Source organism: Meleagris gallopavo, chromosome Z (genome assembly GCF_905368555.1).
Source record: "Meleagris gallopavo chromosome Z, MGAL_WU_HG_1.1, whole genome shotgun sequence".
Taxonomy (NCBI): domain Eukaryota; kingdom Metazoa; phylum Chordata; class Aves; order Galliformes; family Phasianidae; genus Meleagris; species Meleagris gallopavo.
The window spans coordinates 6,857,773-6,885,235 of record NC_139435.1 but is presented as its reverse complement, the minus strand read 5'-3'; the positions used below and the strand labels follow the sequence as shown (position 1 = coordinate 6,885,235).

Below are 27,463 nucleotides of genomic sequence, written 5' to 3'. Positions count from 1 at the left end.
TAAAATTACAACAAATCCCTTTCACATCTCTGCAACAAAGGATAAACAGAGAAGGCAGTTTTCCTTTTTCTTCTCTTTTCAATGCTTATTTGAAAGTTTCAAAAAATGAGGAAAAAAAGAAAAAACAATTTGAAAGAAATTTGCAGTTATAAGAATTCTCTGGCTTTGACTGAAAGCGTTTGTAGGTGACCCTTTCCTCATACATGAGTTTCAATTAACTCTTGCATATAGCATGACCAAACAACAACAGGGGTGATGGTCACTACTGCACCTTTAAAATGTCTCTGGGCCTTCGCTCCTCATCTTTGACACAGTAATAATGGACCTTTTTTTCTGAATTGTCTGCTGAGATTATAACCATGCCAGGACTTCTCTTTTATTACAGTGCATACAGTACTTAGCAGAACAGGGACACAGTCACAGTTGCTTTCTCCAGATGATACTGTAATTACCACATTAATTTGTATAACAACCTTCAATCCTCTGCCCGGGACACTCCTTCCCCTGAGCCACACTTATTCCTGTACTAGACTGACACATCCTCTCTCCTTTGGATAGGATTCAGTTTGGTTGAGTCTCAGAGGTGTTTGGGTGTTTTGTTTTTTTCTTGTTTTTTTTTTCTTTCTTTTTTTCTTAAGGAAAAGAAAAAGAAAATTAAAAAAAAAAAGTAGAAATTTCTATTTTAATGAGGGAACACCAATTTTCATGAAACTGTCTTGATGTCAAAACTAAAAAAGGAAAAAATCCCCACCCTCCAGGTCCACAGTATTTGTGTACTAGATGTACCATAGTACTTCTTTGTGTATGCAGGGATGAGCTCCCAGACTGGGCTGCAGATCCCTAGACTTCTGTGGAGCCCAATAAACCCAAAAAAGAGACCCAGAAGACCATCAGAAAGGAAGAGCCATTCTGTCTTTGAGCTAGACAGACTCTGTTCCCCTGGGGATGAACAGAAAGAGGCCTCCTTGAAAGCCACTCTGGTGCAGAAGAGCAAAGTCGCTGGAGCTGGGCACAGTCTCCCCTCTCTTCCTCTGGTGATGATCACCATACATTTTGCTCAGCTGTGGAACGGAGCAGACGAGCTAATTAACACAATAAGTCATAAAGAGATGGTGCCAGTGGGGAAAATGGAGCTGCCTGAGCTGTCTGTATCTGTACCCTGTGCAGTCTTCATGACACGAGATCCTAACTGTATGATTAAGAATGACAAGTGTTAACCCCTCTGGTCTGGGGGTCTCCCGGCTCTCCTGCTGCAGTGGTCTCATCCCATTTTCTTTTTCTGAATTACAGCAATTAGCAACAGAAAAGACATTAGTTCATCTGTCCTACATCTCTTCTCCTTGGCCAGGGTGAAATGAATTCCTATATTCTTGCAGTTCATTGTCCAGCCAATTTTCAAATGGCTTGCACAATGAAGATTCTTTTAAAAAGCTGTTTCATTGACTAATGCCCGTCTCTCAGACCAATTACCTTCCATACATAATAGAATAAAATTTATTTTGGGGATAGGTGAGTCTGAGAGGTTCCCCTTGTAGAGCATTCATCAGATTCATCATATGTTGACAGGCAGCCTGTATTTTGCCCAGGAGGCATGCTTTGTGTCTGAACAAGACTTCCATATTGGGAATGAAACTTCTCATGAGCAAGAGAAACAAAACCAGGACTCCCACTTTTGAAAAAACAGTCCACTTGTAGCTGTTTTGTTTACAAAAAAGAAATGAATTCTGGGGGGAGGAGTACACAGAGTATGGAAATACACAATCCTGATGATATTCCCTCAGGGAGATTAAGCTGGATTCAGGGCTGAGCGTGGCCAAAAGCCAGACAGAGTCAAACTTGCAATGTCCCTTTGTACGGACTGTGGCAATTAGTGTGTATGAGAAGGGAAGAACGGAAAGGAGCAAAGGAAAATGGAAGGAAAAAGGATTATGTGTGTTACTCCAGATCATCCAGACTCAGTGGCTCTCAGGTCCTTACTCTATCTTGCAGAAAACAAGGATTAAGATAATTCCTATGAACAGCTGAGTCAGAGGATCATCTTTGTTGCTATTTTTTCTTGCAGTGAAAGTCTCTTTAATTCTACAAAATCATAATAATTGAAGATATTCAGAACAGCTAGGTAAATTCCTAGCATCACAACCTATTGGGAGCAAATGTCATTTTCAAGACATATTTATTTTTTGCATTTGTTTTTCTTTTTTTTTTTTTAGGTAACAGTGCCTCACGCTTAAATACTGCCTAAAGGAAAAAAAAAATATTAAAACTTACAGAACAGCTGATATAAAGAAAAGGACTGAAAAAAGCACCTGACAAAAGTTGTTATTATTTGCCTTGATACACCCTCACATGCACACATACACACTCTTAGCAGTCTCTTTACTAACAGCTTCACTGACAGCTGATGGTTCCACTTCAGTAACAATAATTTATTGTATTCTATCAGCAAAAGGATCAAAGTTACCCAGGAGTATCCCTTCTGCTCCAACAGACATGTGGGCACCCAGACATTTTGCAAAAATTTGGGTTTGACACAGAGCTCTCTGATAGCAGCAGTGGTGTTAACATGAACTGTGCTGGGTGAGATCTTTAGTTTTTTTTTCCATTCTCAGTCATGAATAAAATTAAACATATATATATAATGTGTTGAAGCCTGATTCTGGCAAGTGGGAAAAATTCTCAGCCCACAGACATTTTTTTTTTTAGTGAGTTATAGAAATTGTTCACTTTTGGAGAAGGGAGGGAAGTATGCTTTGTACATTCAAAAATAAAGAATCAAAGTTCATTATTACGATACACCACACTAGAAATTTCTGTTTCTGTTCAACTCCTGCCTTAAATCTCCAGAAGGTAAAAGTCAAATGAAGTACCCTAACTATGAAATGTTACCCAATGCAAACTCAAAAACACCCACTGTTTCCAGAACTTAACAGTAAGCCTGAACAGACCCAACAAAGCAGACAAGGAAGAGTGGCTTCCAACTCCCAGATTGGTTTCACTCTTCATGAAGCAAGAGACTTGGAGATGGGCATAACTTTTAAATGCCTGTTGTAAGTCACCATGGAAGAGTTCTCTTGGAAGCTGTGGGAGTTCAAGCTGGGAGTTCCATCACTTGCATTAAGGAACAAACTACTTCTGCAGCACCACTGCCACTACTGAAAGATATTTACTATGGGAAGTACTTTAAGGCATGTCAGCGGTATTTCACAGAGACTGAGACAACAGACAGTCTGAGTTAGGCTGACCTGAGGAAATTTGGTTTCAAAGACTATGGGTCAATCAGGCTTGGGAAGGATGAATTCCCACTAAACTCTAGTGGTGCTCAATCCATTGCCAAAATGGGCATAGCCAAGCATGGCCTGAAAGAAACTGGTCACTGGGGTATCTCTGTGATGTTCCAGTTCAGTGGTATGTTCAAAGATTCACTGTATAATCGGGAACTGGAAGGAAGGGGCTTGCAGAATCACAGGCTCTCACACTTGCATTAAATGTGAAAAGAACCTCTACAAACCCTGCAAAACACCAGCCATTTTTTTCCCTACTATTTCAGAGAACACTATCACATACTAACCAGCACAGAAATTTAATTATTTCCTATAGGGCTTCAGATGCCTTTACAATTCTGCCTCTTAAGCAAAGACCATCTCACAGGGGTTGGTAGACATTATCCTTATAGTATATCAAAGACTGAGACAAGTAATATCACTGTTTTAACATCTGCTGAGGGCAAAGGTGATTTTCCATTGTGTTGGCTGTGCTGCTAGATGGCAAAGGTTATAATCTTGACCTGCTTGACTGGGATTTTGCTCGGAGGTCGTTTTCTCTCAAATGAAACTGTGCTAAGGGAAATGATGCTAAGATTTAGGTAATTGCAGGTAACTTTGAAAAGCTTTCTCCTCTTCCTGAGTTGCTTCTTCACATGGATTCAGAAAGCACTAGAGAGACCTGAGACATGTATGCCTCATGTCATCCCCAGCTTGATGCTTCAGGTAAAGACAATGAGGCTATCTGGACCAAAAATTGGGTGGGTATTGCATGTCTGTGAGGGGAATTACCTGAGGTGAGCTTTTATACTCTTCCATACTTGGCAGTCTCAGCTTGTACTGAGTACCCATGTGCCATCACTCAAAGCTGGAAGATGACCTCTGGCTATGCTTTGCATACTTGATTCTCACTTCAATCCTGTGATAAACCACAGTGACTTTTAGAAACTTCTCCACATCTATTCCTCATTCACGTTCACTAAACTGAACACAAAAATAGATTTCTTCCCTTTTTTTTAATTTAAGCTGCCTTTGCAGTTGCCTTTCAGGGTGCACACAGCAGCTGCAATGGCCAGCTTCCAGTACTTGATTTTTGAAACAAACTTATACCTGTTCTTTCCCCTCTCATCCAGAAATTTGGGAAAAGACATACATCACCAGCTGGGGACCTCATAAGTCAATATTTTTATATCTGAAACACAGAATCTGTACACAAACAGGAGAAGTATACAGATGGAGTAATATAATACAAAGTCAGCTTTGGAAAAAGCAGCAATAAAATTAATAGATAAAACTTCTCCTCTCTTGGTGACTTTGGCAACAGGTATCTTGCTCATGCCTTCTCTTCTTTCAGATCTCCTGCTTGCAGCTGAGAGGTTCTCTGGATCCTAATCCCAGGGCAAGATATTCTGTTTACTTAAAGAGAGCTGCTGCCTGGTTTGATTTGGCTAATTAGTGCCATACCACTCATAGAGATTGTCAGATAAAGGGGTTTATTTTCAGCAAATAAACCTCAGCTTCTGCAAAAGACCATGTTGGCAACACTTTCCACTGCTAAGCTGCCTTCTCTTGTCTGGTCCATCATCCATCATATGTAGATATCCAGCTACCAAGAGGGTAGTCCACAGTGTGCAAGAACACTGTGCAGGAACCTTACCACCACTTGCTTCCTTTGTCTCTCTTCTCTCCTTCTTTTCTGTTTTCATTCATCAAGAATTGGAGGCAACCAGCTTTTTTGCAGTTTCATCCTGTTGGTCCTCTGTACACACAAACTCTGTCAGGGTAATGTATGCCAAAGCCTGCTCTAATGTACCCCCACAGTAAATCAAACTGACTTTTAAGAACTTCTGTGGACATACTGCTTAGTCACTACCATTTAAAAAGGAGAAAACCTTGTTCTACTGTTTCACCTGCTTGTTATAGCTTCTAGAAATTATGATGATATTGTCTAAGAGAGGAACGCAGGCAGTCAGGCAGATAGCATAAGGAAAGATAGACAGAGAGACAGAGAGACAGAGAGACAGAAAAGAAAAGAAGGAAGGAAGGAAGGAAGGAAGGAAGGAAGGAAGGAAGGAAGGAAGGAAGGAAGGAAGGAAGGAAGGAAGGAAGGAAGGAAGGAAGGAAGGAAGGAAGGAAGGAAGGAAGGAAGGAAGGAAGGAAGAAGACATTCCTTTTCCAATAAAAAGAATTCAGCAATGAATTCTAAATAACAAGAACAATAATTTGTCAAATTGAAAATAAAGCCTTTTTTTCTGTAAAATTGCCACTGGCTTTTAAAAATATAGAAGGAAACACAATCTGAACAATGGATGTGCACACACAGCCCACATAATCATGTGCAAATCCAAATATTCAGATAAGTGAGATTTTCTTTGAAAGTAAGAATTAAACTAGCTTCTCTTCTACCTAGATTGCTACAATGAGAACAAATAAGTATGCACTTTAAAGAAAAATCATGACCAAAAGAACTAAAGCATGCCAGCATTTTCTGATACACACAAAAAGCAGTAAGTCTGGCATGACCTTGATTTCAAGTAGCCCTTTGAAATACAGGTTGCAATATCACTGGTGCAAGCTGGAGGGTGCATTCCAGATGTTGTTCCTTGTTCTCCTTGAAATAAAAATTTGTTTTATACATATGTGCTTTTAAATTCCACTGATTCCTGCAGCTTTTTAGTTACAATACATAAGTGTTACATCAAAAATCTTCGATAGAAACTTCACTCATAGGTTGCCCTCAGCACATTAAACCATATGCTGTGAACATCTCCATCTGCACACCTCTGTCCAGAATTATGCTTGAGTAGTGCCCAGAGATTTAACTTCCATCCTGAAAAGCACAGAGATTCCAGATCTAAAGCTGAAACACTGTCTTTCTTGTAGCTAGACATACTGCCACACATTTGGGCTTTGGAAATCTGCTTCAGACTGCACTTTCCTGCACTTTGAGATGGAGAGAAATACTTTGAGTAACAGCTCAGATTTGTTTATTCCACATAATGAACAGACAAAATACAACACTACTAATGCAAAAGAGTCTGGGAGAAAAACTGATACAAGCTGGATCATCTTAACAAAAACAAGATTTGCTCACCCACCTTTCTTAACCCTGCAGTCTGTCTAGACAATCTGATGTGACTGATTTTACAGTAAGTAGCTTATGCTTGGATAGTACTTTTTATGCTGCGGTACCAACACCATTACACAAGTCTCTGCTGGTTTTCACTGCAAAGCAGCCACCTCTGATGTTGTGGTGGCTGTTAAGCAGTGTTTAGGAACTCTCCCCAATGGTTTTGGCTGGGAAAAGAAGGGAAACACAACAAGCAGGCTGACTTTTTTGCTGTGTGAAGCACTGTTGAAATCAGCAGAAAGGAGCTAAGAGATCTGTCTGACATCCTGTTAAAACCAAGAAGCTGTTACTACAGGAGGCCTCTTGACAGGGTATCAGAGTGCACACACTGAAACAAGTTCCTTCATGGGCAGCCAAATGTGTAAACCCTCTTCCAATGTCCCTAACCCCATGAGTTCATTGATGTCTAATAAAAGATGGGCTTATGAGCACTAATGAGAACTCTTTGCTCTGCTTGGCTGCCTATTTTCATGAAATTTATAGAAACACAATAGCTTTGGGACCTCTTCCACCCCATCAACGATAGGTTAAATTACCCAGTGGGTTCAAAGCTCAAAGGAGGAGCCCTTGACAGATTGACTGATAGATGGGCCCAGGCACACACTAACAAACAGCTTGATTATACAAGCCCGATTTCCTTTGGAAAGAAGGAGCAGGAGTTCTATTGGTCCCAACCAATAGATAGGATAACTTATAGTGAAGTGCCTCCTACTGCCTTCTTAAGATGGTGCTTCAATGAGAACTTAATGCCAAAGCAACTTCTGGATTTTGAAGATGTTCTGTTAATACCTCCCAGGGACAAGTGTCCTTGCTGGGCTTGAGAAGATAGGATACCTTCACCAGTGAAGGTGGAAGAGCTGTGAGTGCATTGAAAGCAAAGGTCTGGAAGAAAAGGGGAGCTTTTCTGAAGCATGCCCTTCATTTTAAAGGGCAAGGCCGTGGCTTTGAGAAGCCAGACAATTTCTCTGAAGCACAATTTTGTTTGTGCTGCAGGGGTATTTACTGGCATTTGGATGGTGTAGGTAGAACAGCTTTATGTAAAAAGAGGAAAAAAAAATCAAACCTTTAAAGGAGCTTTAAAAGGACAATAACCCGACTCTCTGACTGTTTAGGGGATTTTATTTGGACAGAGCTGTTGCTGAGCCTTTTGTGACCAGACATTTGTACGTGTTTTACTGCATGTTTGCACGGCTGCACGCAGGAGATAATATAACTGACAGCCTAGTGATGACAGATTCCTACAGCACAGAGGATGCAGAGAGGTCAGGAGTGGTACTAAGTCCTCTCCAGTATGATAGCACCATCATTTCCTATTTACCTGCAATGTCAGCAGCAAGATGTTCCCCATCCACAGAAAAGGTGCATGTGGGTGGGTGCCAAGTGGCTGTGCCTAGAGTGGACTCCTCTCCAAATTACCCTCAGATTTACCCCTGTACCCAGTGATTCAGTCTCTATAACACTTAGAGAAGATTCAAATCAATCTCAGTTGGGAAAAGAGGAAGAAATGATTAAGTAAAAAGGCCAGTTTTAAGTAGAACATTGAGTAGGATTGAGAGGACATGACTACATGGCTTCTGCTTCAAGGTGTGTAATGAGGTTCCGCTCTCAATCCACAGTGATTCACTGGACCTCAGTTTTCTCATCCATATGCTGAGCAAAGCAATGAGGCTGATTTTGCATGAAACAAGTTTTGAGAGTTCCTGACAAATCTGCAGAAGGGAAAGTATAATGTACATCACCCAACAGAGCAGAATGCATTTTTATACCATCCTTCTACCTGTCTTCTCTTTGTGGATAACAGTGAGGAACTTTACATTGCTGTTTCAGGGGTGAGGACAGAAAGACCCAGCAGGTCCAATTTTCCACCCTATTCTGTGCAGTTCTGTGGTCAGAAATTGATGTGTCCACAGCTGGCTTAGTATTTGAGGCTGTAGAAAGCTACAAGAACTGGAGGGCAGAAAAAGAATTTTAAAAAAAATCAAATGCCTATACAAACAGGGAGAAACCCTTCTGAAAAATTCTGATGCAAGTTTCTACCATCCCCAACCTATTGTTTTTAACACTGTCTTTACAAAATAAACTACATTTTATGTCTTCAGTGGTTGAATTTTTGGCTGGGATTTTTCCTGTGCTCACATCTCAGCTCCAAATACATTTGCAGGAACGGAAACAAAATGTGTGCCCTTCCTGGAAGCAAATCCACTAACTGTGTCTGCACTTTATCAGGCTGTGAAAGGCAGACTTCACACTACCAGAAACAGTCCAGGACAAATCAGCCCATTCACTTTCTTCATTCATCTTTTGAATGTCTTTTGCATGTGTTCAGATTGCATCATGGTGTAGATAATGTTGAAAGACTCTTCAATATTCTTTTAATTGTTGGCTGTTACAGTGTTTGGTTTTCAGAGAGGGAACATTACTAGTGAAGAAAATCTGAATAAGAAAATAGCTAATGGAAGGAGAATGTTTGAGGGTCAGTTACTTGGACAGATCTCATCAGATCTTCTATGGAGGCCCTGGTTCAAAGGCCACTGAAATCTGAGTAGGTTTTGGTCCAAATGGTAAATAATTTCTTGAGTACACACTGGTATCTGATCTCATCACTGTACCACTAGAGACACATTTTCACAGAGTGAAGATAAAACCTTACCCCTGTTCAGGACCAGCATGCCTGTCCTGGCTGTAGAAAGTAATTTGCTTATATGGAGAAGATACCATTAAGTGCACACTACAACCAGTCAAGAGAACTTCTCAAGCATAAGTACTTATGATATGCTTCTGTATTTGGGTTGTGGATACTCAAACTAATCATTCAAGGAAGTCAGACAATGAATGCACAGATTTCCATCTTTACTCTGAGGGCAAAACCTGCATGGTCTATAAACTCTGCTGGCATGTGATGACAGTAGACTTGATCAAGTGACAGATATTCATGTGTGGTCCAACTGGAGCTGGTGCAGCACTACTTCCTCAAATCAAAACACCAGAACTATCTTCTGGATCAGCATTTCTTTCTCTAGAAGTGATTTTATTTCAGTGATGCAAGTGAAAACAGTCTTACAGAAATCTGCCTGTCCCAAGACTCATATCTGGTAAAGAAGTGGAATGAGAGTCCTTCAGTCTGTTTGCTGGTTCTCCCACATGCAACATCAGGATCTTGAAAACAGAGAAAAGTTGGAGCTGGGCCTAGATACAAGGAATAATGGAAACCTCAGCATGAGACTGGTCTCAGAATATCCTTTGAACACTTTGCAGGTGGGAGGATCAGCTTATCAAAACAAGAGCCATATAAAGTGTAATATTCTATCCTGGCACAGCTAAATGATGACACTGGTGATCATTCTTTTCCATTCTGCTGATTTAAATAGCAGCTGCAGGTACATATCTGCTCACTAATGCAATCCCGTCTCCTCTAAACAACAGAAAAGGTCTTACACAGCTTACTGCCTTGCATACTTCATCTTCCCTGAACCATAAGCTACAGGGAAATACTGATCTCCTTTGCTCGGAACAGACAGTGATGTCCCAAGGAGCCCAAGAGACACGGCAAAGTAACCCAGGCTCTTGGTGACAGTGCAGGCATTTGAATGAAAAGTTCAGGTGGGCACTTCAGTTTTTGAGGCTGTCTTTTTCTACTCACGAGAGAAACAGAAGGAGCCCAGAAGCAACCACTGGTTTAATAACAATCATTACTATGCTAGGAGACTGGATGGATAATGCAGTCCCAAAGCATGGACATGAACTAATGTCATCAGCATTGGTATAAATAGGGTGTCTGCATTTAATTAATAAATAATAGGCTGCAATGCTAATCTCCTTCTGCTAACTCTTTTCTAAAGGTGCAATCTATTAATCACATGTCACTGCCAGCCTGGTCACTTCTTTTTTTAGATTCAAGAACAAAAAAAAAAATAGCTAGAATTAAATGGTTCCTAAATACAGCAGGGCAATTGAATAGCACAGCCAGCATTATGATCCACTGCTGATTTCAATCCTTCGCTTCAAGTTTTTTTCCCCTAAGGATTGATATAATGCTTTAAAGAGAGAGTGAAGGCTTGTGATGTTGTTAAAGGTCAGCATGTTCCTAATGTCTGTAAAATGGAGGTGTTTTTTTTCCCCTGATTATTTGCCCATGGAAATTCTGCTACTCTACAATGTCTGCCAACGTGCAATAAGACCCATTTCTGTGTGCACTTGCTGAGGCAGGTAACATACTTCTACTGAGCTAGGGACAGCGTAACTTTCATACAAGTTATTTAGTGAAAATATCTCATCTGCTCAGCACACTTTGAGACTAGGGAGCCAGAAACTCGAGGAGAAAAAACCATTTGTGTTGGTATGGAAATGTGCTGTGGGGGAAATAACAACACTGCTCATCTGGGATCATGCAGAAGTAGACATGCAAATTGCTTCCTTTGCATGTGAATATCCACTTTCTGGGAAGCCTCCCTTTCAGGGCTCTGAATGAACTCCATTGTGTCCATAGACACAATGAAGATTTTCACCTGTTCAGCTTCAAGATTATGGATCTTCCTGCTGTGCCTTTTCTTAGGGTCTCTTTAGAAAAATCTGGAAAACTTTGCCCCAGGAAAACATTGCCCCAGGTGTCTTTGTGTGCATTGAGGCATGTGCATTTATGTCCCACATCAAGTTGCTATCCAAAATGTTGTTATTAGAAAACATACCCTGCTTTCTCTAGTCTGTTGCATGCAACTGATCACAAAGATGTTACATTACTAATGATTAAAAGCTTCTCAGAAAGTTCATCTCTGCAATTGCAACCTGTCTGATATCAAGGAAGTGCTGAAGCCTCAGAAGTGTCATTCTCTGGTTAAATTTCTTTATTCTTCAGTCAAATGCAAGGCAGAAGTCTCAGCACAGAACATATGGGTGAAATTTTACACTCAGTTTATGCAAGAGGTTAAATGAGATCTAATGATTCCTTATAGATCTAAAAACTATTAATTTTCCTTTAATCCAGCATAGAACAGCAGAAGAACAGCTACTGCTACCATGCTTTGGCCTTTCCACTCAAAGTCCAAACTTCAATCAGGGAACACTACAGGCTCTAATAAAAAAACATTGTCTGTAATAGCAGGGAAGAGTGCTGGATCACACGCTGAGATCAAGGAGACACGGGGATAAATTCAGCTCATTGCATGCACTGGAAATATACTTGCATCAGGATTTGAACTTCTCGTGGTATTTGACCCCTGTTTTGTTTTAGGTGGCTCCAGTCCCTTTGGAGAGTTCCCCATTAAAGAGGCAGTTGGTGTTCAGAGATCGCTATATTCCAATTTCTTTCTGCATCCTTGTTTCTCCCACGGACCTGCCTCTGTGGCAGCGGGTGGCACAGTGGCAGAACCTGCTCCCTGTCACTGTAGTGTGCCCCTCAAATATCAGCTGAACCTCAGTTTCTTTTCCACTCATCTGTGACGAAGTGTGCCAACCATAAGTATGTAGTGTGAGTGCACAGGAGAGTCCTTCTCAGCAATGAGGTCATGCTAGTAACTTAAAATCATGTGTGTGTTATTCAGGATGTCACCTGTGTTTTACGACAGGACACGTCCCCAGAAAAAGCTTTGCTTGATGGTTGTCCTTAATGTTTCCTTTCCCCAGGAAGAGCCTAATTCCACAGCATCTGGCCTGATGTATTGGTTTCAATCCCAGCTGTACAACGCAGCACAGCACTTTTGCTCACATCTGGGACAACATTATATGAGAGGTCTGCATCCTACTCTGTATCTGGTCCTATACTTAGAGGCTAAGCTCTTAAGATCCTCCGTCTGTTCTGCACTCTACAACACACCTGGTGTCGTAGTTCATAACTGGTCTCCTAAGCACTGCAGCAAGATAGATAGTAAATAATTAGATTTCTGATGTTGAGTGTGGAGAGACCGCTTTGGTTCAGTCCAATCTCTAAAGTCATTAAGCTCACTCTATCTTCAATCCTGCTTGCCTGAGGTTCTGGCCCATTCTCCCACACCTCTTCTTCATTAGCTACTCATAATAATAATAGTCATACTCATCTTGGAATAAAAATATCCAAGAAAGCAATTCATCCAATATAACTTATACTGTGGCATAATTTTATGTTAATTGGATGGCTACTTGGAAGTGTCAGTATTTTGTGGTTTATAATCAGTGCATCTGGCCATTCATCAACGACTCAAGAGATGGATAAATTAAAGATTTGGGGCAATTAATTACCATTCATATTGCAGTTCATGGGTAAGAAGTATTCTGCTATCAGAATTCCTACAACTAGGCTGCTGCAAGAAAGCATCTCACGATTAATTCCAATCCTAATACACTTGACTTACTTATCCCTTATTTTGAACTCTCTTGTAGTACAGTACTGATCACTGGGAAATCTCAGCTTGTGTTATGAAACAAACCTGCTCTGCCCTTTTAGTTGGGATGTGTCCCACTGCAGTTCCCACGTACGAGTAGGCAGCATCTCCTAGAGGACTAAGCCTGACCTGATTCCACAAAAAGCAAAGGAACCAGTCCTATAAAGCTGGCTTGAAATATTTAAACATCATTATTTGGGGAGATTTTCAAAGGGAATATTTAGATGCCCAAGCCCCATTGACTGTGTGAGATTTGAGAAGCATAACACGTTTGATACTTCTGAACATCTCTATTTATCTAGCCAAACTACTTCTGTGGAACTAATGATTAGAGAACTTGGACACCTAATAATCATTAACACTTATAGTCTTGTAGCAGCAGCACTACTTTATAGGTGAAAGCTGGAATTACAGCAAGATACTGGGGCAATTTCATATGTATGTATATATTCAGACAGTTAAAGGTAAATATTAGTCAACACTTCAAAAAGAGTGAGAATAATAGCCTGGTCCTAAATAATCTCTTTAAGGTCCACTAGGAAATCTGAAGCAATGCAAGAATTGATGCCTCAGTCTTTCAAGCTGCAATCTATTGCCCACTCTACAGCTTTTGCTTCCTCTGTGCAGTATCATGCTGCAACACTGCCCTTAAAATTGAAAAGAAAGGAAACTGTCCCTCACTAATTGAAGCCAACTGTTTATCTTCCCTGGGGGAAAATGTTTCAGTGCAGTGCTGCCCTGAAAATTACCTCTCTACAAATGATATTACAAGGGGTCATATTCATTTTCCACCACAGATTCCGAAACAGGCTGGTTTTAAAGATAAAAATATTTTTGTTAATTATGAAAACACATTTTCACATTTTAAAGACACAGATGTTAGACACTGCTTTCAATTTGAAATCTTTCCTTATTAGTATTTTGAGTTCACTTCCTGACATGAGGATGGGAGTGGTAAAAATCCCAAATATAAAAATGCAAATTGCTTTTAAGGAAGAATTAAAATTGATCAGATTATCTCTATTGCTCAGGCTGATTGGGATGCTACCCGTCTTATTCTTCTCACAACACTGTGAAATAATCACATTAATGGAGAGAGATCTTTTTCCGTTTTAGGACAAAAACCAAAAAATTCAGAATTTTTTTCAGAATAATTGAATTCAGAAAATTCAATTGTTTCCATTCTTATGATACAAATGGAAAACTGGAGCCCATAAAGGTAAAAGTTGTGATCCATCCTACCTCTCTTCAGATGCCTAAAAGCAGGACACCTAAAGCTGTTAGTTGCCATAAATTCACTCCATATTCAGTGGAGAGAGAGAGAGGGGAAACTTCAGAGCAGCTTTTATCCCAGCTGTTTCAGGATAGGCTGAATCACCTTCTAGAGGTACTTCTTCCTCTCCACTTTCCATAGCAGAAGCCAAGGTAATTAGCTTCCACCATACGCTCAATATTTAAGCACTAAGCCCAGATGAAGTGAATGCTGCCAGAAACAACATTTTAAGTAGAGTGGCATGAAATCCTGGCTTAAAATTTCTTCTGGCCCTTAATCCAACGATCCTAGCTAAGAAGCTCAACTTCTAGGTAAAAGCACTAGACGCTAGTTTACTCAAAGCACTGAATTATTTACATACTGATTTTCCACCTCCCAGATTGATTTCACATACATGCTGCAATTGAAAAAAAGCTGTATATGTCATGGAGAAAAGTTTGCTTGACCTCCAGTATCTCCTGAGTCTCAAAGCTTCTTGAGAGCTGTGGCACTGTCATATGGGATCTGAGCAGGCAAAGAGGAAAACTGATCTAGTGAAACACTCAGTAGATTGAGGGGGTTCAGACCTCACCAAGAGAGGCTGAGGCATTTTTATGCTTAAATTGCTCAACTGCAAACTTGCTGTGTCTATGACTTGAGGATATTGATTGTAGTCCAGGCATTTCGTAGCTCCCACATCACAATAACACCTACTTCCCAGAAAGACCCTGGATTACATAAGAGTCAAAGGGCTTTGCAAGCATGCAGTAAACAAGTGGCAGTCATGAACAAACAGGTACACAGCATTACATGCTGGATGCTGGGCTCAGTTTATACTCTGGTAATACTTTAGCAGCACTTTAGTTGTTTGAGCTTAACAGATCTAGAACAAACAAACTTATTTATCTAGGACCAGGATTTTAAAAGTGATCAGGTTGACAGTGCTAACATTTTGAGTTAGATGGAGAAATAAATACACATGAATTACACGTCTGTGGCAGATGCATTCAGCTCTACATTGCCAGAAAGAACTGAAACTCAATGTTTCAGTTGAGTAATGATGAGGAGGAGGAGAGAAAATCTGGAGACCTTGTAGTATTCTTTTTTTTTTATTAGTTATAAAATATTATTCTTTTTACCACAATTCTAGGTGATCTGCAAAAACTGAGTTTTCTGATATATGCTACTTCTATACTAATTTCTTTTTTACTAGTTGTTGTTTTTGTTTGTTTGTTTTTGTTTTTGTTTTTAATAGTAATTCTTCCCTTTGTCATTCTTCTTTACTTCACATTTTGCATCAGGTCTCTCCTAAGGGCTCTTCCTTCTGAAATTTTTTATAGGAACATCCAATACTGGGATTTTGTCATGGGGAGGAAGATGGCTTGTGCATTTTCATTAAAATATCATTTGGTAAAATATAAGGGGAAAAAAAAAGCAACCAATCAACTAAACAAAAAACAGCAAACAATACCCAATGGGAGAAGGCACAGCACCAGACAGCTCACACCTAACTCATTGTTGACTCTGTGGTGGAAGCTCGTACATCACTCAGGAGGCATGCTCCCCTCTAGGAGCTAGGCTGGGATTTGATGTGATGAAATTTGGATCCCCTGTGATTATCAGACCAAAGTCACAGGGAAAAAGCCTGGAAAATCTGAACAAGTAAATTAAATCTGTAAGGTGTGAGCATTAGTCACTCTTATTTTCTTCAACACTAGGTGGAAGAATAGTCTATACTTTCCATTTCTCCCAAACGCTTCTCTGCAAGAATAGCAAAACATGCCTACCATTTTTTAAAGAGATGTCCATGTAACCATAACTACAAGTTAGTCAATAGAAAAATACATAATAAATGGCTGTTATTTCAACTCTTTTGTGAGACAGTTAATTAGAAACTTCATTTGTCTACATGGATTGCACTTATTCAGCTATATTCTAATAAAATGTGCATTGCTTCCAGTAAAGCGAATGCATTTGCTATTGATGTGCTATGAACTACTATACAGAGAGGTGTTATTATATCCCTGTGTAATAACAAGCCAATTATAATGATCAGCAAAACCTTTACAATAAAGTCAATGCATGAGGAGTAATTATCATAATGCATTCTAACTGTTCAGTGCCATAAATGCTTTGCAATTAATTGTGGAGTGTATCTATAAATGTATTATTAATGCTGTATAAAAACCCATTGACAAACAACCTTTACATTAAAAAAAGATAGCAGGACTGTAATGCGTCCCTAAGTTCACCTAGGAGGTTGGACTGTATTTACAAAGGCAGATTTTTTTTTTTTACAGAATTTTATTTTTTATTTCCTCCACTCCCTTCGCCACTTCTTCCATCTTTATTCTGTTACACAGAATCCAGTTACATACCATACTGGATTTTTGGTCCTGTACACATCATTTTGGGCACAACTAAAAGCTTTCACCAGTGTCTTAACCCTATGACACTGACAGCCCATCTTTCTTAAATGCCCAAGGCACTAGCCACAAGAAATAAGCAAATAAAAGCATATCATAACTTACACAGGCAATGCAGAAAGACTGAGAAGAAAGGAGTCAAAGTTACATAATTGATCAAAAGTTGTGTGGTACCTCAGCAGCAGAGAGAAGAACTGATATCAGAACCTCAAGGCAGTGAGCTCCCCAGCCTCTCCATAGGCTCTGCTCTAGGCTCTTCTTGTCAGTAAACTACTAGGTTACAGACGCTATATGAAAAATATGCAGTATGGTTAGTTTTGGGTTATTTTCCCCCCCTTTTTATTTCCTTAATGCTCTATTTTAAAAGGTTGTCCTGAGGACATGTGCTAGAACACAATGTCCCCTGGAATTTTTCCAGTTTCTACTGATGGGCACCCTTCCATCGATTTCAATCACAATGGAAAGGGCAGACGTGAACAAAAGTTTGATTTCCCTTATACAATTTCAGTAGGTGAGTACGAAGTGGAGCACATCAGCCTTCAGTAGTGTCATCGAATATAAAACACTACACATAAGGATTTGCTGGAGCCCTTTTTCTCCCCCAGAATTAAGTTTTACCAGACAGAAGAGAGCACAAACAGGGTCATCCAAGGCTACTTTGAATTAACTGATATATTTGCATGCAGCACTGATGGCACCTTCTGCCTGCTTGAAAACAGGACCCTGTGAATACAACAGGGAATCAGCTCTCAATATGGCAGTGCAGTCGTGAATTTCTACAACACAAGGAGATTTTTCATTTCTCATAGTCTCTGATTGGCCCTATGACAAGACACAACTAGAAAAAGAAGATCTCCATGACTACTAAAATCCTGTTTCTAGATCAACCTTATCCTGAGATTTAAGGAAAAAAACACCACTTTTTGAAAGTTTTTTAACAGATGTTCTGTTCTGGAATGAAAACCAGAGACAGATTTCCTTCAAACCTAGTGGCATTGCTGTAGCAGCCTCCATCACATGCACTGGGGTCTAAAGTTCAGCTGTGCCTCTGGAAGACTGTTTCCTCTCTAAGATGGACTGAGTGAAAAGAAGCCCAGGTATGGGTGAGTTTCTTGATTCTGCCCTGGACTCAGAGAATCCATGTTTTCACCGGAAGGAAACCAGCAAACATGGTCCAGAAATGGCCAGAGAGATGCTCAAGCCTATGCAATATAAGATGGTCCTTGTGGCTCCGGTTCAAATTCTTCCCCAGCCATGACCAAGTAGGCAGAGAGACAAACTGACTTCATAAATTGACTGTATCTCCAACAGCTGTTCCTCAGTACCCACCCTGCCAATGGGGCTTTGCTAATGCTTTCTGTGGGTTCTGATACTTCTCCAAACTCTAAGGCAAAAAGGCTGACTCCCAGAATGATATCAAGGTTCTTTTCCCTTCTGACTCCTAAGCTCATCTCCCTTCCCCAAGGATTTTTTTAAGATAATACTAGATTACTTTAAAACAACCATTACTTTTCTTTTTCCTTCATCCAGAGAATTGCAGTGAGCTATTTAATACTGAATATGCAATTAACAGAGAGAAGATACATGGATTTAGGTGTGGGCTGTGTTTTCTGCAAAAAAAAAAAAAAAAAAAAAAAAAAAAAAATTCTCCTGTTAGAAAGGAAAACAGTTGACCAATCACATTTTGGGCAAATTTAAGTAAGAGCATATATACGACACTGTGAGATTTAGAAGTACAGAGTTGAAAATCTCCTTTCAAACTGCAAGGGAAGATAAAGAAGTAGAGATGTAGTTTCTAAATTTGTGGGCACTGAAGGAAAAAAAAGGTGGAATGTGATAAGGGTGTGGCAAATTACTTGTCCAGAGGTCTTGAGTTGAGACCTCAAAAAAATGTGAAGACAGAGCTGCTACTATCCGGCCAGTATTTCTGTCCTGAAAAGTGTACTGGTCACAGCCAAGTGTGACACACATGTTCTGTGTGATCTTCACAAGCACCTCCTTGTACCACCCACAACTTGAACTATAAAAGATATGGGTGAATACTACAGGGCTTATGATGATTTTGGTAGAGTTAATGATGGCCCCCAAAGATGTGTTCAGGTCAGATCAGCTTAGATATTTCTGTCTAGTCATGAGAGAGAGAACATTATCTCCCTAGGTTACAGTTGGACTACATGATCTTGCAGGTCATTTCCAACCTTGCGATTCTATGATTCTATAGTTTGTTTGCCAGTGCTGACTGCCTGGTCCTGCTGAATGTCTCTGGGACTGTTAAAGAGGAACTGAGGAGAAGAAAAATCCAGGCAGGCCAAGTAAAAGTGGGATGAATGGATCACCATTTGGAAAACAAGACATTTTATCATCCTGCTTTCCAGCTTTTGAGGTGGGAAGTAATTAAGGAAGTTCAACAAAGATAAAAGCCAGAGAAATGCTAGTAAAATGGCTTCCATGGAATCTGGCATTCTAGGCAAGACATGTGATTCAAAGAAAAGAACGAGATGGTACAAGTCTGATGTATGCATAATTTCAGACTTGGATTTCTGGCACATGAGTAGAGCCTAAGTTTGAGAAGTGCGTGAGAGGAGATGCTGAGCTCTGCCAAGATTGCCACTTCCTTATTTACCCTTAGCTCTCTTCTTCACATCTTCCTGGTCAGTGTATAGACCTTTTCACTTCCAGAGAAGAAGGAAATAATTCCACATGGCTTTGTTATAGCAGAGTAAAGCCGAACCAATCTGAAGACAACTAGTCATGTTTGATTGCAGCAGTTAACCTAGCCTGAATCTGGCTAGTATCTGGACAGGAAGATTCCTGAGACATTTTGGCCAACAGCATGAGCCATTGAATTCTAAATATTTAAATGAAAAATAGCTAAATAGCAGATAGTGAGTGGGGCTATGTTCATCACAAACAACCCCTGCCAGCTGCGGCAGAGGGCTAGTGAGAGTTAGAAATGCCACAGATGAAATAAGAAATAGATCCAGACTTTTGTCCCCAAAGACAATAGGCCCTATAAACTGTAGAGAGGTCATTCTGGCGCTGTCGTAATTGCTGAGTTGATGGAAGAGAATAAAAAGAAACAGATCATGGTGCATGAGCAAAGCACCACAGTATTGCTGCATATTGTGAGCGCTTGGACATTTTGTTCTGAAGCTGGAATAAACCATAACCAAACAGATAATTTCAGAGCCTGCATACAGAATAACAGCTTGAGAAATGATGCAAGTCAGTTGAAAAATGACAGTCCAAATCTTCCAGCAGCTGCTATCACGTTCCCTAAACAGCAGACAAAAAAGACACTGCACATGCCTTCTGCAAAACATACACAAACAAATTTTCTTACAAGCACAAACAGACACAGAGGCTTTTGTAGATTTGTGAAGTCTTGCATGCAGAAAGCGCTGCAATGTGACAAACTGCAGGGTCTCCTATAAATCCCTCTACTCCCTCTCTGCAGGACACTGCTACCTTTCAACTGAACAACTTCAGACTTTGGCTTTTTTTTTTTTTTTTTAATTTTCTTTAGTCCAGGAACCTTCTGTAATTTCTTCATAAAATACAGAAGGACCAGAAACCACTGTGAATTGTTTCTGGGTAGAGAGGTTAACACTCAGCCTGGGTAGCACACTGTGTGTGTCTTTGCATGCCTTCCTTTATGGACCTTCTCCTGTCCTTTGAGAGGAATGTGGAGGCAATGGCGCATCTAAGCATCACTAATAGAGTGTAACTAGAGTAGCAGGAGAGTCCTTTCCTTTTAAAAAATGTTACTCCCAGAACAAGCTAGTGGGACCTCAGGGCTGCGTTTATCACAGGTTAACCCTGCCAGCTACATCAGGAGTTGTCTAGTGAGGGCTAGAGATACCGTGAATAAAATAAGAAATGGCTCCAAACTTTTGCCTCAAACCACAAAACAGACTTTCCCTAAGTTTGCAAAACTTTAATTCATTGATATCTACAAAACTAATTTTAGAGCTGAATAGAAGACAAAGAACTAAAGTCAAGTCATCAACAGGATGAATGTAATAGAAAATTCTGTCTGTTTAATTGGGATTTGTCTTACTCAGAATATAACATGGAGTTGTAGTTTACACGCCTAAAAGGTATCAAACAACATAACACATGGCAAAATAACTTCTGCGGAATCAAATTTTGGGCAGCATAAATGTCAGACAAAGATTTTAAGATATCCTTAATGTAGCTAATTATACACTGATTTTTCTGAAAGAAATACAGAATTTTTGCCTTTTTGTCACATTCTATCAATCCGATCACTGTTGAGGTCTGTATAAAATGTCAAAGGATTCTGACCTTCCTATGAGATACCTGGATTCTCATGAAGCATTTAATAGAAGAAATACTCCCATGTAACATTCTGCAGCGTGAGCATTTGCACACAGAAATAGGGAGGAATGCAAGATGCACAATTTTCCCATTAATTTAGACTGTTTCCCAAGAGAAATGTATTGAAAATGCATTCATTTCTAAGTCTTGAGAGATTAGGCAAATGTAAATAATGCCAGTTTTTATTGAAAAGAATTGCATTCTTTGTCTTGCTCCTAGTCCAATATGGGGATTAACAGACAAAATAATAAAAACAGCAAAACTAATAAGGGGCAGTCAGCATTTCCATTTTGCTGGGATGAGTGAAGTTTGTGCCAAGCAATATTTTGCATTCCTCCCCAAATCTAGACGGTCTGATAGTCTAAATTCACACTCACATACACCAAATGCCAACAAACCCACTTTTGTTTTCAACTGAGAATCAAGAATCAGAATGGATTAAAGACCAATGAATTCCAGACTGTAAAACAAGGGAAAAAATTGTCCAGCAGATTCTGCTTTTGTTGCTATTGCTGGAGTAAATTCCAGATTCCTATCACCTTTGGGTTTTGGGAGGTCTTACTGGGAAAGTCAAGGGCTCATGCTTCAAGAAAATGTGGGTATTTGTCCTTGTGTAAAACACAGTCTCATTGCCTCAAGAACACTGTTCACCATTTCCAGTTACAGCCTACTTCTGAACTACAGATTCAAACAGCATCACATCCTCTCTTTAATACCTTGACCTGGCACCAAAATTCCCTATGTGTCAGAAGACAGGGTTGTATTTAGAGTGTGGGTTTTGAGCAGACTGTGCGGTACAGAAGAGATGTTTAATCTTCCAAGGCCCTTCCCCTTTCCTCATGTCCCATTCTGATACATGGGTTGGGTATAATAAGCTACAACTTAACAACTTTGTTGTTGAAGTTGACCTTTATCTTGCAGCCCTAATGAAGTCTTTTGATGTGCTCCTAAGATACACAGCTTCCTTTTTAGCATTCTGTTTGCTTTGCCTCCTTTAACCGGTGGACTCACAGAGAACGTAAGTTTTCATACAATGCCTCCCTTGGGTGCCAATTGTTCTTTTCTCCCATAGTTGCCCTTGAGTCATGCCGTTCTGAAACATCACCAGCCCACAAGCAGCCTGACAGTGGGAAATTAGGACAGCGTGTCTTTCACACCAATGATGAGCACACATGGTTGGCCCTACATTATGATCACCACCGACAGGAGAAATACGGAAGCGGAGTGGGTAGAAAGAGATGAGGCTTGTGTGTGTTGGGGAGATAATTAGATAAAATACAATGGAGAGGGAACTACTGGTGTGACAGATAATATGGAATCAAACTGCCACCCGAGCCCTTTGCGGTTCAATCCACTCCTCCTGAAAGCAGCTGCTCTTAGCAAGAGTTTGAAAACCTTCCCCAGAAAACCAGGCATGTGTTCTCTATTAGGGATTTGCATTAAAAAAAAAAAAAAAAAAGTGATTGGGAGCTACATACCCTGTAGGCACACTGAGCAAATTGGCCAGCCTAATTATTATTTTTTGGTATATCTAATTAAATAGACAAAAGGCTCTCCCTTCACTCCTGTTGTCGGCATGAGCTCCACTGGAATGTGCATAATGTCCCCTCATTTGCCCAGGCAGCTGAGCCTTTCCCTTTTCCCCTAGGAGATCTGCAGTGACAACTACCCATGGCTTACCCACACCTACTAAACACTGAGCCAGATCTTCAGTGGGGAAGGAAAAGGGGGCAAATTGACTCTGTTCTGTTAAAAACCACCAGAAGATGCTGCCTTGTGTGACATGCTCTGTTGCAGATTAGAAAAGTGCTGTGTCCCTTGATAGAAGAACTCGCCACTGCAGAACCTGTTGAATGCTTTCTGCACACGGCTAGCCAAACTCCCCTGAATTTACTTTATGGGGACTCCATAAGTGCCATATTTATCCCTGGACTTTCGAGCACTTTTCCAGTATTCAGCTCTTGCCCTGCTCTGTAATTACACGGCACCACAACTCTTCCTCACAGAGCCTCTGTCAACTTGCTGGTTTCACCACTCCGTGACACCAGCCCTTTACCTATGAGCTGTGTACAAAATCTTCCAATGACTTGAGTCACTGGAGAGTTTTCAGCATCACACTGATGCAGTCAAAGCCTCTAGAATCCAAAGCTTTCAACTGAAAAAAAACCCCACAATTTCAGGACCTTTTGTCTGCAGGACATTTTGCTCCTTTTAAGCAGCTCATGCTGGAGAATTTCCACTAATGCCAACACAAAGATAGTAGTCACATAAATGAAGAAAAGTTTATGTCCATGTTGAAAATTAAAGAGTTTTCATACAACTCAGGGCCAGATCATCACTAGATGACAAAATCTATTCCCATGTTTCTATGATACCTAAGCACCACTGCTTTAACTGCATATGTTGACAAAAGCATCTAGTTTGTGTTGGTTTTTTTCAGCCAAGCAGATCGGTACAAAGAAGAATGAATGCCATTATATATATATATATATAAATAATATTATATATTTATGTTTATATATATACATAAATACGCAAATTTAAGAAAATAGAGTGTAAACTTGTCCCACATAACTGATGATGTTACCCATTCTTAGTGAGCCCTGCATTTTATCTGACAAACAGACCCCTACTGAACAAGTATGCTGTAGTGCCACAAAATCAGTTGTGAGAGAAAACCTGTCAGAAAGAAACAGAAAGAAACAGAAACCTGTCAGAAAGAAAACCTGTCAGAGGAAACACCTTATCACCAGTGATCAATTGAATGGTCACTTAGCAAAGCCTTCCAAATCCACCATGCAGGATAGAAAAGAGAAAGACCAGCTCCTGACTCCAGCTACCCCTATACAAATCCCGAATAACTCCCTCTTTCTGATAGAAGTCTTCAGCTTCCACAACATGTTTATCCACATAAGCTGATGCAGGTGTAGAAAACTCTTAACAATTTACCTTGTCCAAGACCAGAGTTGTTTCAGTTCAAGGAGAAACAACATGGTCAGATAAATCGTAAAATGTCTGCTTTATCCTAACCACATTAAACACCTCTGCAGCTCAGCAGAACATAGGTCTGAAAAACCTATGTTGCCGTCATTGCTGTTAAACTTTGTTAAGTCAGTGCCTGATGCTTCACTTCTTAACAAGGCAGTTATTTGTTTCCCAGGCAATCTCTGGCACCTGCCTGCCTTTTAAAATCAAATAATAATTGAATATGAGGAAAGCGAGACGAAGTAAAGGAGATTTAATAAAGAGAATCTTTGCTGCAGAGGGAATTTCTTTGGCAGTGATTACGTTACTAATTGATCAGCACATTGCCTGAGAGAAGCCAGAGACAACAATTATACTTAGCACTGTGGCTGAAAGCAATGCAGTCAACTACCTCCTCGGCTTTCGCTGTCCGCTGGTTTCACCTGGATCGGTCTATTCATCTGTAAGAGAAAACGAAGAGAGACAGATATTTAACAATGGAATCGAGTATTCATATATAGAGTCATGCATCATAGTAAGCACAGGAATATGCTCCCTGAGGAGGGAAAAAAGCAATTAGTAAGCAAAGAAGTGACCACAGAGCACAGGCTGCTTGGGCAGCTTCTTGGTCTGAGGTAATTCAGTGCCACCCCATTTACCTGACAGGCGCTCTGCTGAATCACACCAGGAGAGAGGTCTGACTCATTTCACTTGGGTTGTGAAATTTTAAATGTAACTTTTTAAATTTCTAATGGTTTCTTCTGAAAAAGCTACTGTGTCAGAACAGAAGTGCTTTGTCAGAACAACGGGTTCAGTAAAATTTTAATTGCAAAGGTTTCTCGAGATGGTCATGGTGAAAAGATAATTGCAAAGTAAATTTCACCTCAACCGTTGGCTCAGGAGGAGGTTTGGCTATGACTATCAGCAGTATGGGGGAATGGTACTTGAATTTAGTTTGCCCATGTCATGGAAGTGCTGGCCATTGATACTTTCTTCTGAGGACGGGCACAGTAAGTTAGTCAAAACCTCCCTCTCCCTCTTTTGCTTTTTCAAATGTGTTTTTCCTTTCTTACATCAGAACATATGCACATATATAAATCTTGCCATTGTGCTGAAAATATGATTTTTGTTCTCTAATTTATCCCTGTAAGAAAAACACTGACAACCAGCACTGTCTCCAGTGTTCAGTGAGGTGCAGAGCACAGCAGACTTCTCAATCACTCTGACCCAGCTTCTGCCTGGCCACTGGGACCTATCATGCTGCCTGGGAGTTGGGGTCTCAGCCCAGGCTGGGAAACACAGCTGCCTCTTTCCCCTCTGCAGGTCCAGTCCGTAGCAAGGCTTAGCATATTCTGAGAGACACATGAGCAGAACAGACAGACAGGACACTGACATGGTCAGTCACACCAGCTGCTAGCCAAGTGCTGCCTTCAGCCTTGCTTGCTCACAGGGATCATGTAAACACAGACACAGATGGTCGAGTCCCCTTCTTCCTTTATGGTGCTGGGGACAGAAGGTCACTGGTGCAGGCACACGGTTAGTGTGACTGGCCAGGTTTGGTTCCCATCACTGCCACTCTTATTATCTTTTTCCACATTGAAAAAGGTCCATAAAGGAGTTCCCTGACACCCAGAGCTACACAGTCTCAGGATAAGTGGCAGTGGATGTTTATAAGAATCCTTACTGCTAGTGTCTATCTCAATGTCTGATACAAGAGATGAGGATATTAATAGCTATTAATAGCTGGGGATGCAGACTGGATCAGAAACAGCCAAGATTTCCGTCTGAAAGCCTTTTCCTGATTCTTCCTTCACGGCATTGAAACATGGCAATAGGAATCTGCCAACACACTGCTTCCCAATAAAGTCAGACCAAAAATTGGCTAAGTGTCAGGATGCCTTCTCATACCACAAAACAAAACAAACAGAAAAAAAAGAAAAAGAAAAAAAAAAAAAAAAAAAAAAAAAAAGAGGCAGATGGGGGTTAAACAGAATGGAATCTCACTGGGATCCCATGTTAGTTGCAGCAGGCCCAGTAAAGCTGTCCTGGCTTCCAGGCAGAGGGCAGAGGTACTCAGAAGTGTACTATGTCGTGACTGCAAAATACATTAACCATAGCCACCTCTGTGCTCTCTGAGTAGGGGTAAGAGGAAGGGTCTTGATGGAGCTTTGTGGGGGAGTCTGAAAATGCAGGGATGACAATTTCCCTTCCTAATTCTTCTCAGTCTGAGGTAGGCATAGATCTGAATTATTCTCTTTTCTCTGGAAAACACTGGAAACTCCAATTTTGTACCAGCTATCACTGCAACAGAAGTCTTGCAATCTTTTTAGTTGTGATGTCCATATGTAGGCAGTACTACTATGTAACATGCAAAATATCTTATTATTCTAGCATCTCTATGCTTCTCTTCTAGACTTTCTACTACCTAGGAATGCAGTAGAGGTGATTTTGCCCCTCTCTTCTTTGTGGCTAAATGCAGCTGGCCAACAAATCTGTTTCCTTTTCTTCTTTGATATTTTTTTTCCCCTCATTTCCTTCTTTTTTCTTTTTTCTTTCTTTCTTTTTTTTTTTTTTTTTTTTTTTCCTTGAAAGTAGTTTGTAATCATTTAGATTTATTCTAATTGCTCTGAACACATATTTGGTAATAAAAAGTCATCAAACTGGCTGACAAGTAGGTTAAGATGATGGAGAGCTTCGCAGATCCTTCTGCATTGTTGTCTCGAGAGGAAAATGTACTTAGCCATAAACTGACTACAGTTAGAATCACACTTGGAAAAAGATGGATCAGTGGCTTCAGACATCACTGAGCAAATTCTACTCTTCTATATGCCAGCATCATCTAGAAAATCCAGGCAGTTTAAGTGCTAAAAACTACAAAGTACTGGGTAAACCTCACATCAGCCCCTGATTCTGCAAATATAAAGGTCTGTCCCTCACACACAACTATCACAAATATTAGCAGAGCCAGAAGCAATGTATTTGTTGTCAGCAGGATGGACATCCTGCCATAGTGCTCCTGTAACCACACTTGAGCACCTAGCTGTTGGAGGCACTTAAAGATCTATTAAACATATGTGGTCCCTGCTGCTCATTCAAAGACAGTGAGAACTTGCATTCCAGACAGTTGGAAAGAGAAGTGGTCACATAAGGTAGGAATTTGTAGGAGGTGTGCTAACAGCCACAAAAATCCCCACTGAATTCAAGTGATCAGCCTTTGGAACAATTCTTCCTGCTTGTGAAGAACTGGATGTGGTCAGTTCACAAAAGTCAGATGAGAACATCAAGTTTTTTAGCAAAACGAGAGAAAGAAATATTTAGGTAAATTAATAAATAAAAAGCTAGTGTCATTTAATGTGCACTCTGATTTATACACTTGACAATTTCTTTATAGACCAAAGAGAAAGTGCAGTATGCACAGAGCCCATAATACAAATTGAGATCATCTTGACATGAAAGATACCCATTATAGGGAGAAACACTGAGAGGAAAATAATTAAGTTTCCTCCCTCCATCGATAAAACTTTCTTCTCCCTCTTTTCTTTTTTCTTTCCTTACACAGATACTGTGGGAGAAGGCAGATGGCATGGGGAACAGAGAAAGACTATGTGGAGAAAGAAAAATGTACTTTCCCCAGTCTGGGAAGCACATGCTTAGAAAGGAATTCAGAGGTTCAAGCTCTCTGCTTATTCTTGAGCTGTGAACAGTCATTGTGCAAAGAAATATTTTTTTTTTACCCC

General features: G+C 40.3%; 1 protein-coding gene across 9 annotated transcripts in view; it reads right to left on the bottom strand.

The window, feature by feature from the left end:
- CELF4 (CUGBP Elav-like family member 4) overlaps nucleotides 1-27,463 on the bottom strand; it is a 707,521-nt gene that overhangs the window by 283,865 nt on the left and 396,193 nt on the right. For all 9 annotated transcript variants that reach the window (XM_085213501.1, XM_085213504.1, XM_085213503.1 and 6 more), the window contains one exon: nucleotides 24,139-24,187. In XM_085213501.1, coding sequence (XP_085069627.1) covers nucleotides 24,139-24,187 — 49 coding nt within the window. The remainder of the gene's footprint in view (nucleotides 1-24,138; nucleotides 24,188-27,463) is intronic.